This window comes from Corythoichthys intestinalis, chromosome 8 (assembly GCF_030265065.1).
Source record: "Corythoichthys intestinalis isolate RoL2023-P3 chromosome 8, ASM3026506v1, whole genome shotgun sequence".
Taxonomy (NCBI): domain Eukaryota; kingdom Metazoa; phylum Chordata; class Actinopteri; order Syngnathiformes; family Syngnathidae; genus Corythoichthys; species Corythoichthys intestinalis.
Window position 1 is genome coordinate 45,179,522 of NC_080402.1, and position 12,231 is coordinate 45,191,752.

Below are 12,231 nucleotides of genomic sequence, written 5' to 3' on the forward strand. Positions count from 1 at the left end.
TCCCCACTTTAGGGATTGCCACCTTATTGTGGTCAGGGGGGTTGCGTGCCTCAGTGACCTAAAGAGCTAAACTAGCAGGAACTCTCTCAGGTGAACAGGTCTGAAGGTAGAGGCCTGACTAAGAGCAATCCACTTCTCTAGGTTGGGGTTGTACACAACTAACCCAATTCATTGAATTGAAGAAAATGCTGTTACTATAAGCCAGTTCTTCTCAACAGTGCTTCTGTTACCCATCCCCACAACTCTCAGCAGCCACTGTAAATAGATAATTTAGTATTATTATAAGTACACCTCTGCATAACATTGTGTCCTTTCTAATATTAAAGAAAAGTAATATAGATCACCTTTAAATAATGTATAACTTTTTTAACATTGTTTTGTTTGCAACAGAAAAGACTTTAATTTGCCTGAATGGCGTAAACACAAGCAACACGCCACTTCCGCTCATTAATATTCATAACGTTAGCTACTATTGCTAAGGGGGGACATGCTCCCGTTTTCCTCAATGGGAAATGAATGGAAATAGTGTACAAAGGAGATTTTTACAGAGCTATCCTACTAATTCTGTCCGAAAATGATGTCCTTGGTGCCAAATTCACTGGTAAAGATGTGGAAGAACATACAAATGTGCAGGTAAAGAGATGGCTTGCGTGTCGAGGGCTGAAAAAGACGGAAAAAACAAACGAGCCGACCTAAGCTTAGCCTTAGCTTTTTTATCGACACCTTGTTCTCACGCCACTGACAATGACATTCTCCTGTTTCAACAATCTATCGTTTACCACCATATGCCCTGTCTTTCTTATATATTATATCCTCTGGTTGTCTTACATCTCTGACCATTCTTGGGGGCAATTTACATTGCTATTTTTGTGTAGCGATTGCAAATGCTACTCGTTGACAGTCAACAAACACTTTTAATTTTTTCATTAATAATAAATCTTAATTCTATAATTTATTTACACTTCCCCCTTACTTAAGTTGTTTTTTTTTTACAACAGAAGAGGTAACAGTGGCAGACAGATACCATTTTAATATTCTTTTCAGGTCATTCATTGTCAGACAGAAGCAGCATGGCAAAACGCCACGCTAAAAAAATAAGTAAAAAATATCAAAATGGCTTACATCCTAGTCCGCTGAAGGACCATGCCCCCAACAAAATGTTTACTGCATATGAAATGTGAATGGCTTCACCATACTGCCATTAAAATGCCGCGCAAGTTGATCCATTCTTCACATTTTTTTGGTTTCGGGAAATGTATGAAGAAAACATCCTTCATACAGTGCCTTGCAAAAGTATTCGGCCCCCTTGAATCTTGCAACCTTTCGCCACATTTCAGGCTTCAAACATAAAGATATGAAATTTAAATTTTTTTGTCAAGAATCAACAACAAGTGGGACACAATCGTGAAGTGGAACAACATTTATTGGATAATTTAAACTTTTTTAACAAATAAAAAACTGAAAAGTGGGGCGTGCAATATTATTCGGCCCCTTTACTTTCAGTGCAGCAAACTCACTCCAGAAGTTCAGTGAGGATCTCTGAATGATCCAATGTTGTCCTAAATGACCGATGATGATAAATAGAATCCACGTGTGTGTAATCAAGTCTCCGTATAAATGCACCTGCTCTGTGATAGTGTCAGGGTTCTGTTTAAAGTGCAGAGAGCATTATGAAAACCAAGGAACACACCAGGCAGGTCCGAGATAATGTTGTTTTAAAAGAAGTTTAAAGCCGGATTTGGATACAAAAAGATTTCCCAAGCTTTAAACATCTCAAGGAGCACTGTGCAAGCCATCATATTGAAATGGAAGGAGCATCAGACCACTGCAAATCTACCAAGACCCGGCCGTCCTTCCAAACTTTTTTCTCAAACAAGGAGAAAACTGATCAGAGATGCAGCCAAGAGGCCCATGATCACTCTGGATGAACTGCAGAGATCTACAGCTGAGGTGGGAGCGTCTGTCCATAGGACAAGAATCAGTCGTACACTGCACAAATCTGGCCTTTATGGAAAAGTGGCAAGAAGAAAGCCATTTCTCAAAGATATCCATAAAAAGTCTCGTTTAAAGTTTGCCACAAGCCACCTGGGAGACACACCAAACATGTGGAAGAAGGTGCTCTGGTCAGATGAAACCAAAATTGAACTTTTTGGCCACAATGCAAAACGATATGTTTGGCGTAAAAGCAACACAGCTCATCACACTGAACACACCATCCCCACTGTCAAACATGGTGGTGGCAGCATCATGGTTTGGGCCTGCTTTTCTTCAGCAGGGACAGGGAAGATGGTTAAAATTGACGGGAAGATGGATGCAGCCAAATACAGGAACATTCTGGAAGAAAACCTGTTGGTATCTGCACAAGACCTGAGACTGGGACGGAGATTTATCGTCCAACAGGACAATGATCCAAAACATAAAGCCAAATCTACAATGGAATGGTTCAAAAGTAAACGTATCCAGGTGTTAGAATGGCCAAGCCAAAGTCCAGACCTGAATCCAATCGAGAATCTGTGGAAAGAGCTGAAGACTGCTGTTCACAAACACTCTCCATCCAACCTCACTGAGCTCGAGCTGTTTTGCAAGGAAGAATGGGCAAGAATGTCGGTCTCTCGATGTGCAAAACTGATAGAAACATACCCCAAGCGACGTGCAGCTGTAATTGGAGCAAAAGGTGGCGCTACAAAGTATTAACGCAAGGGGGCCGAATAATATTGCACTCCCCACTTTTCAGTTTTTTATTTGTTAAAAAAGTTTAAATTATCCAATAAATTTTGTTCCACTTCACGATTGTGTCCCACTTGTTGTTGATTCTTGGTTCAAGGGGGCCGAATACTTTTGCAAGGCACTGTATATCGTAATGTCTAGAGTCGTTTCTACAAGTTCCATACTAGCAGTGTTTGATCGGTATGTTCGTTTTTAAAAGATTACCGAAGAAAACAGCCAGAAATATAATGGTTTGTATGCGAGGCCACGTCTATAATGTTCCACTTCCGCTTTTTGATGCGACGTCATGGTCTAAAAATAGCATTTGTGCGGTACGCTATTAAAAAAATGTCACATTCAAACTTTGAAAATACACTCAAAGTACATTTTTTGATCATTCGATACTGAAAAATATTATTTAATAAAAATCAATAAATAATAATTAAAAATGTTCATACATGTTCATACATTCAAATTGATTAGCAACATAACTCATGAGGACAATACGCCATACAATTTGATCGTAAAAACACAAATTATTCCCTGAGGTAACGTGCATCACCCCCGGCATTGGTTTGGACTCAACATTGGTAGGGATGATGTGACAGCATAACCTGCAGGTACACTTTTTGCTCGGGATGGGACATTAATAAAACCAAACAGACTGGGTGAACGGGGGTCAGGGCTACATTTCTCACAAATACGAATCTAATTAATTGATATGCTGAATCAGAGGTGCTCATTACGTTGATCACAATTGACCAGTCGATCGCAACGCTAGTTTGGGAAGCTCGCGGCATATGTATGTTGTGTTGTGTGAATAAAATATGAGGTTATGCAGCACCTTTCTCTCTTTAAGCACTTTCTTGCTCACGTTTTTCTGGTTCTATAGTTTCCAGCAGAGTTCACTACATTTCTCACAGTTTAAATAACGTTACCAGTAGAAAACACAAACAGTAGGACACTTCTAAGCTTCCTACTCGAGTTTTGCAGGTTAGCAAGTTCACACAGGTTAATGTTTTGTTAACTTTGATGCAGGTCAGACTTTCAATAGCAAAATTAGTGGTGTGTTTACCACCTCCACAACATTCGTGTCTTTTTAAATTACTTACTAGTGACTGCTGATGGCCGAATTTTTTTTTTCTAATATCCCTCGACTTTGAAAAGGGGATGGAGGTGGCATGTCGTTGACATGTATTTCTGTCGGTGCTGTGTGAGTGTGAGTGTGCATATGTGTGTGAGGAGTGGGTCAAGTCATCAGCCAATCAAACGAGCATCGATCGAGGGAATAAATGGACCGGAGCATTCAGTAAGTGAAAAGGGGTAAATGTAAGTTACATACAAGAACATAATGAAAATAATTCTCTTAATAATGGTAAAGTCAATTCTATCCTTACAACATATGGGAAGACATTCTAAATTACCTGCATAACTGAACTCAACATATAATGCATATAAGGTTGTTTAAAGGTTGGTGGGGACAATCTGAGCATCCTGAAAAGTTGGTAGTAATATGTCCCTACCATCCCTATGCAAACCTACGCCCTTACAGTACAGTATCTCCAAAACGTTGTTGTATGTATCTCAAATGGAAAAATAGCACTACCCAATATTGCAGGGGTCAGCAACCTTTTCGGTGTGGAGTGCCACTTTCAAATTTTCTTGTCAATCGGTGTGCCACACCAATATTAATGACGCACATCTGAATTTTTATATCCAACAGCGCTGTATTTATACTCTTAACAAAACAACATGGACATTCATTGAAATTGTATAACTACTATTCTTCTTTATCAATTAACTAAAAAATAAATGCAGAAAATATAAAAACTTGAAAATAAGTCCAACACTGATAAAAGTTGTACAGCAGCAGCATCTTATGTAAACATATTACATACACAAACCCCAGCAGGAAAAGGGGAAAAGTTGTGATTCTCAGTGCAGGTCTCTCACACAGTACAGAGCGGGCTGTTTTAACCGTCAAAGTCAGAACATCTGAAGAAGTGGGCGACGTGCGTCTGCGCGAGGACAAGAGAGAAAGCGAAGCAAGGTGTTAAGAGAGAGTTGCACGGAAGGCGCCGTGAAAAGTGTTTATTAAGTCTTCAGCAAAAAGCCATCCAATGCGTCTCTGTATAAGCACCGGACGAATCGACGACAACGAGCCACGTTAATCGCCAGTGAACTCCACACTACTGTGCGGAGATGAAAGCACCGCAATGACCAAAAGTGCAGATTGGTAACACAGTGTACTTCCGCCAGCTCTCTGATTGGTTGGCTTTGTGACACGTTAGTAGCCTGTGGCGGAAAACACAGACAAGACTGAAAAAGCAATTTCTGCTCTTGCACTCCTCTTTAAGAGTAAATGCTGTATTTTAAGACAAAACAACTGTTGTGTTTGATAGAACAATATGTCGTTTTGCTGCCATAGAAGACTCATGGCACATTAAGCCCCAGGACAATTTTTAATTTGTCCGTTTTACTTTGAAAACCCCCGTTTACAGACGTTGCGCAACCGCTTTTGTTTCATATGCTGTATTTTAAGACAAAACAACTGTTGTGTTTGATAGAACAATATGTCTTTTTTCTGCCATAGAAGACTCATGGCACATTAAGCCCCAGAACAATTTTTAATTTGTCCGTTTTACTTTGAAAACCCCCGTTTACAGACGTTGCGCAACCGCTTTTGTTTCAAACCAGCCATAAAACGAAGGTAATTAATTATATTTATTATTCAAAATGTCTGTCGTTTTTAGCTTAGAATCATTAACTGATGTCTCCTATTTTGTTATAAAAAAAAAAAAAAAGACTTAAAAAAATTATTCACTCGCATATTTTACTTTTAAAGAAATTATGTCACAATGAAAAACATGGCATCTGTAAAAAAGTCAGATATCTACCTCATAATTATCGCTTAATTGTATTTTTTTTTTTTTTTGTTACTGTCGCATTTTCTACGATATATTAGATGATAAATAATCGATCCAAACAAAGAAAAATTGGGGGAAAAAAAAGTCTAAAAATGTAAATATATGAAAAAGAACATCTCGACCACTCCGCGACCACCTCTGCGATTTCTGCATCGCGACCCTTGTTATATTACCATGTTTCATCCATAAAATCCCCCCAAAATCCAGCCGTGGCCATTCAGAGCTGTGTCTTGACACTCAGTGATACATGCTACATGGAGTTTTCGATCGAAACAAGGTAAGTACACAATAATATCTTGTTAAAGTTACGTCTATAATTCTGCTCTCGCGTGCGCTCACCTACATATAGGGTTTTGCTGTTTAAAAAACAATTTTTTTAAATGCCCTCCTGTTCAAAATTGTTTCTTTCCCCAGAAAATTGAGATTTGAAGCTTTCCGATGATGTATCACACATGCATATCGGGCAATTTTGAAATTTGGCCAAATGGGGGTCCCAAAGCGGAACTTAGTCCAGAAATTGAGAAAGAGCTGAAGGTCTGCTCAAAATCCATTATTGCTCGCATATAACGCCATAGGCAGAGGGGGTGGGAGGGGCGCTCCCGTAAAGCCCTTAAGTAACAGGGCGCGCAGCTGAAAATGTCTTAACTTAAGGTAAAAAAGGCGCTTTTTAAAAAAAAAATTGCCATGCGCTTGCGTGACACTGGTTAACCCTTCGCTTCGCGTGCCAGTGCTGACACGCGTGTCATAGTTGCCGACCCCTGCAATATTGTAATCGGTCAAAAAATAAAAGGAACATAGAAGCATACATTAATAAAATAATTAGAGCGAATAAAAAAGAATGAAACCGTTTTGGCCGCACTTTGCCATTTCCAATATGCAAATTCAAAATATTTCCGGTGTAGCCGCTCTTGGCCACAAAGGGGCGGTGTAAGACAGACAAACAAAAAGATATACTGAACGTACGTACAGCTCCGTGCAGAGATCAAAATAAGTGACTGGGAAGCTCCTGGTGAGACGATGACGTATTCCATGACGTCAACAGAGCACCCCACCTCCGGCCCGCTTCTTCCTTCAATCCATCCTCCTCCTCCTCATCCTCCTCTTCCATCCAGCAACATCACGAAGCGCTCAGGCCGACAGGAGTGCACCGAAGGCGGCCGCTGTCGTGTCCGTGCTGTCAACTGTTGATTACTGGCCGACGTCAATGACTCTTGGAAGGTAGGCAGACATAATTTTATGTTTTTTAAGGGGGGGTTCTTTGGCTTATTCTGTTACTCGCATTGCTGCCGATGATCAACCACACCAATGAGAGATGATGAAGAGGAAGTGGAGGATGATGAGAGAACAAACGATGTCATTACCATTATCATAATAATCATCATTTTTTAACTTTATCTTACTCATATTGTTTGGTGTTTTGATGCCGATACATATTTTTCACAGGCTGTCACGGTGACATGTAGTCCATTTACTTCCATTATCAACCTATTGTTTAAATCATGACCATTTGTGGGAATTGATTGTGCACTAATGGTGTCCAATAAATAGTTAAATTTAGAAAGAAAAAAAAAAAGGCGTTTTCGTGCAAAAATGTTTAAAACGTGAAAGTCAACTTATCTTGTTAAATTTGCATGGGAAATTAGTGACTATTGTTAATGTTTTGGTTTTATTTGTTTTGTTTTCAACATACAGTACAGCAGGGGTCACCAACATTGTGCCCACAAACAGCCGGTAGCTCCAAAGGAGCACATGAGTAGCCCCCAGTCCTATTCTAAAATTGGCTCAACAGCATTTGGGACATTTTGATAACTGAGATTAGTTGCATATTGATATTTATTAGCAGTGTTTGGTTCAGGACCACACTAGCTGAGATCACCAAAATCAAGATCTTCAAAATATGGTCCAGAGACCAAGACTAGATAGAAAATATATTTTTCCTAGTTCTTTTGAAACATTAATAACACGATCAGTGTGTTAAGATAATTAAATATTGTTGCTCATTCACAATCACGTTGTTCAATACTAAGTGATTAAAAAATGTAAGTAGCAAATGTTTAGAGTGTACTTATCATATAAAAAATACACCTATATATCATTCTGTTCATTTTTGTCATGTGTCTTTTAAATTTTGGTAAGTCTCCCTTTGATAATTTGCATGAATTTATATGTATGTTGGTATAACATTAGTACTGTATTTTCTGCACCATAAGGCGCATCGGAGTATAGGGCGCAACTTCAATGTACAGGTACCGTATTTTTCGGACTATAAGTCGCGTTTTTTTTTTTTTTCATATTTTGGCTGGGAGTGCGACTTATACTCAGGACTGACTTATGTGTGAAATTATTAACACATTATTATATCATTTCACATGTTATTTTGGTGTTTTGGAGTGACACTGATGGTTTGGTAAACTTGTTTGCATGTTCTTTATGCTATAGTTATCTGAATAACTCTTAATAGCTATGGCCACGTTCGCATTCTGCCTTCAGCAATGTGTGTTCAGTTGTATTATTGACTTTTTTATATTGAAATGCATGCTTTTAGTTTGTGGCGCTTTCACGCCCACGTGGGGGCGCACTCGCACTTGTTTACGTGAAGAAGAGTGCTCACACGCCAGAAGAAGATGGACAGCTACGTAGCTGTGAGTTAGTGGGCAAGTTAGCGAGAGAGAAACACGGCTGCGAAACTGCATTCATTGTTTATGCTAGTAAAATATCTCTACAGAGGCAACGCCTGTGTGTATCATCTTTTCTGTTGTTGTTGTGTGTTTTCCACCCATGATCGGACACTTAGAGCCAGTTGTGTGGTTGTTTGAACGTGCTAATGCTAGCGAACGCATGCTAACCGTTGATGTCATTGCTGTAAGAGCACCTAATTATCATTTATTTACGTTGATGCGAACCTGTTTGATATCGAGGACCAAATTGATTCAGCAAATTATACGGACGTCCAGCATCGTCATTTGGGAGTTCGCTGTATAGCCAGGACCGAGCCGTAGCGTCCTCGTGAGGACAGTATATTCGCATTTGGTTGTTCATGCACTGTACACTGTACATTTATTCAGCATGGCAAATGCTAATCATGGCATGATTAACCAAAATTGGTGCATATATAAGGCGCGTCTTATTATAAGCAGAGGTGGGTAGAGATGCCAAAAATTTTACTCAAGTAAAAATAGTGTTACTTCCAAATAATATTACTCAAGAAAATGTAAAAACATTAAAAACAATGTTACCTTTGATTGGTATAATGGAGCATATGGTTATTGTTGTGACATCTCAGTGGTGAAAATGAGACAGCCTCTGTCGGCATCTCTGGCAAAAATAAAGTCAACGTGTAGAGTAAAGAGGAAACGTAACGATTCTAGTGTAGCCCAAAGTAGTGAAGTGAGAGTAGTGTTTCTTCTTCACAAATCTACTCAAGTAAAAGTAAAAAGTATTGCGTTGTAAAACTACTCTAAGAAGTACATTTTTCTCAAAAAGATTATAAGGGCCACAGTTTGCTTTCGAGAAAATTGAAAGCTTTTGGGCTTGGCTAGGTAGGCTTATAGTGTGGAAAATCCAGTACTTAAATAGAAAAATAAGTTAAAAAACAAAAACATCATAAAGCCCTGCATTGCCATGTATAGGGAGGAATGAGGTTGATTGTCACAAGAGTTGGTTGTCACACTTGTTATAACTCGACCACTAGAGTGCTATGTGGTGCAATATTAGTAGAGAAATGATCAGAATTGCGCCAATAAAAAGATTTACACTGTCTTTACTGTAGAATATCACATCACTGTGTGATAAGAGGCAATTACTTAAAAAAAAAAGAAAAAGTTATGGTTTTAAATATTCCTATTATGGGTTTTTACGCAATTGGTATCTAGTTATGAAAGTGTTACCATTAAAAAAATGTGCGGACAGTGCTATTTTTTTTTTTTTTTTTTTTTTTATGATGTTGAGCAAATTGTTTTTTTTTTTTTCATTTTTCATTTCATGTATTATTTTTTAGATTTTTGATGGCACTGTACAACAATAGATTATTATTTTTTGAATAGCGTATATGCTGTATTTTGTATCATAATAATCGCACAATATTCCTTAAAAAATTACATGTGACAACATTTGTTATCTATGTTTTGTTGTAGTTATGAAATTCATAATACAGTACATTGTTATTATGTCTATATAATGCAGCACAATTGTGGACTCCTGCAAGCTCCAAACTAGAGTATTAGTAACATACAAACCACACATTTGTTGTTAGTGGATGTCATTTCTCCTGTGGACCTAATAAATTTGCCCGTGAAAGCCAAGGAGCCTGCAAAAGTGTTGTTTCTCAGGCACTTTCTCACCGCTAAGTGGACATGGGTAGTAGTGAGTGCCGTGAGCTGCTTGAGTCATCATCACAAAGCATGTCGTGTCCCCGGCCGACTGGCCTGTGGCCTGCTAATTATCAGCCATCTTGATGGAGTCGTTAACGAGGCCGCCAAAGCCCCGCTGGCTCTGGCACGCACGCAGTCGCTCGGCCCAGTCACTTGTTTCTGCTTCCAGGCCTTTTCCCTTGTCATTTTAATTCCTTGCTTTTTTCTTTCTTTTTTTTTTTTTTTTTTTTGGGGACAGTGTCATTTGTTTCTCGGCCGGATGACTCTGTGTTAATAAGGGCTGTGAGTGGGAGAGATGATGTTGTGCATGGCAAGTTATTTGCATGAATCATCGTTTAGTATGATACAGATACACTTGTGGGTTTTTAGTTTTGTGCTTTGAAAAGCTCCACTCAGCAGCTACACTGTATGGACAAAATGTATTTTTGCTTCAATTCAGGAAGGCATTCATAACCCAGAAGCCAAAAAATATTGTCAATCATTCCGAATTTGTGCAATATATTCATTAACAAGCAGAATAGCCCGTTGTTGCTGGGCATACTACTTGTGGTGGGCTGTTCCGGCCAAGGTTTGTTAAATCGACACATAAGAAACGTTGGAATCAGGGCTTCCCTATTAATTTGGGCCACCAATTCAGTGGTTCCACACTTATCAGCTTGGGTAGCAAGTTGTTTCATTTGGCCCCCCTGAGAAATGGTTGGTTTTTAAAAATGAGCCTCAATGTCAGATTGCCGGACCAAATGAAGACCACAAAATTGTAAGGTCTGAACTACATTCCAAAAACACCACTTTTGAAAGTAGTCCTATTAAGGCTTTATTGACTGTCAATTTGTCGCTTTATTTGGGGGTGCTACGGTGTGAACATTTCCATGATTACTGTCAATGACCCCAACATTGAATCTGCCAATTCTCCTTAAAATCCGTCATATGGTTTGGGAGCAATCGGAATACAGTTGTACCTTGACATATGATGACTTAGACAGACTATCTTTAAGACATCCGACGTAAAATTTGTCTCGCCATTTGTGTCTACATCCGATGACATGCTCGAAATACGACGACATGTCAGCGCCGCTGAGAGAAATCAACACAGGTTCCAAGAATGTTAATGCAGGTGGTGAAAAAAGAAAAAAAGGTGTCGAAGATGGAAATGATAGAAAAATATGAGTGTAGGTTGCGTATCCGTGAACTGGCTCAACAATATGGCCGTTGAATGTCTCCGATCTTGAAGGTCCTCCTCCAACCTCCGTTCGCCAGTCTTTCTAAGTTATAAGGTGAACGTTATTATTGTGGTAACATCGCCAAAGAAACCTCCAGCTTTATCAGGTTTTCATCACTTATTTCAGAACTTGTGCTACACAACACGCCTACTGTCCGCCATAGCTGACCCCAACAACAAAACATTAAAAGAGTAAATAAAATCTCAACCGCACCTTTCTTTCTCTGTGACGTCAGCCACACGGTGCGTTCAGGTACAGCACGCAAAACACATCCGCCATTTTTTAACCCGAATCGTTACATTATTACAGGAATTATTATTATTTTATTATTCCGTTTTTTATTTAGAATTTATTTCTTTTCCTATATCTAACTGCTATGTGTAATAGTACCAATGTATTTATTTGGGATTTTCTGTAGGTTTTCTTGGGCTGTGAAACGAATTAATGGAATTATAATGATTTCTTATGGGAAAATCCTGCTTGGCATACGACCATTTCGACTTACAAACAAGCTCCTGGAACTAATTAACTTCGTACAGTATGTAAAGTTACCACTGTATATCGTTTTTGGGATTATGTTGATTTCCTGCACTACTGTAATGAGAGCTCTGCAACCTTTGAAACTCTAATGATGTCACACTCTATAAATGTGTCAAATTTTTCTATTATCGATGCTTATCAGGGGCACTTCAATACAAATCCTACCTAAGAACCCTTGCAGAAATAATATAAATGTGTAAATTTTCTTGAAAAAATCGTTTCGGGGTCCATAAGGAATGCTAATACACACAAACAAAGTTCCAATTATATACAAATTTAGATTAGGCATGAAATGTGGTCTGATTTTCATCTAAATCAAGAAAATAGACTGCTTAAACTACTGAGAAAATTATGTGTTCTTATGGAAAGCATAGTACCAGCATAGTACGAGGTCAAGGAATTAAAAAAATAGCACACCCTTGCATTTAATACTTGCTTGACCCTCTTTTAGCAGCACCTGTGGATTAA

General features: G+C 38.8%; 1 protein-coding gene across 1 annotated transcript in view; it reads left to right on the plus strand.

Moving 5' to 3' along the window:
- The first annotated feature begins 5,340 nt into the window (after window positions 1-5,340).
- The window catches only part of LOC130921007 (monocyte to macrophage differentiation factor 2-like), a 28,510-nt gene continuing 21,619 nt past the window's right edge, over window positions 5,341-12,231 (plus strand). The window contains exons 1-2 of the mRNA XM_057844600.1: window positions 5,341-5,416; window positions 6,676-6,851. Coding sequence (XP_057700583.1) covers window positions 6,838-6,851 — 14 coding nt within the window. The 5' untranslated portion in view covers window positions 5,341-5,416; window positions 6,676-6,837. The remainder of the gene's footprint in view (window positions 5,417-6,675; window positions 6,852-12,231) is intronic.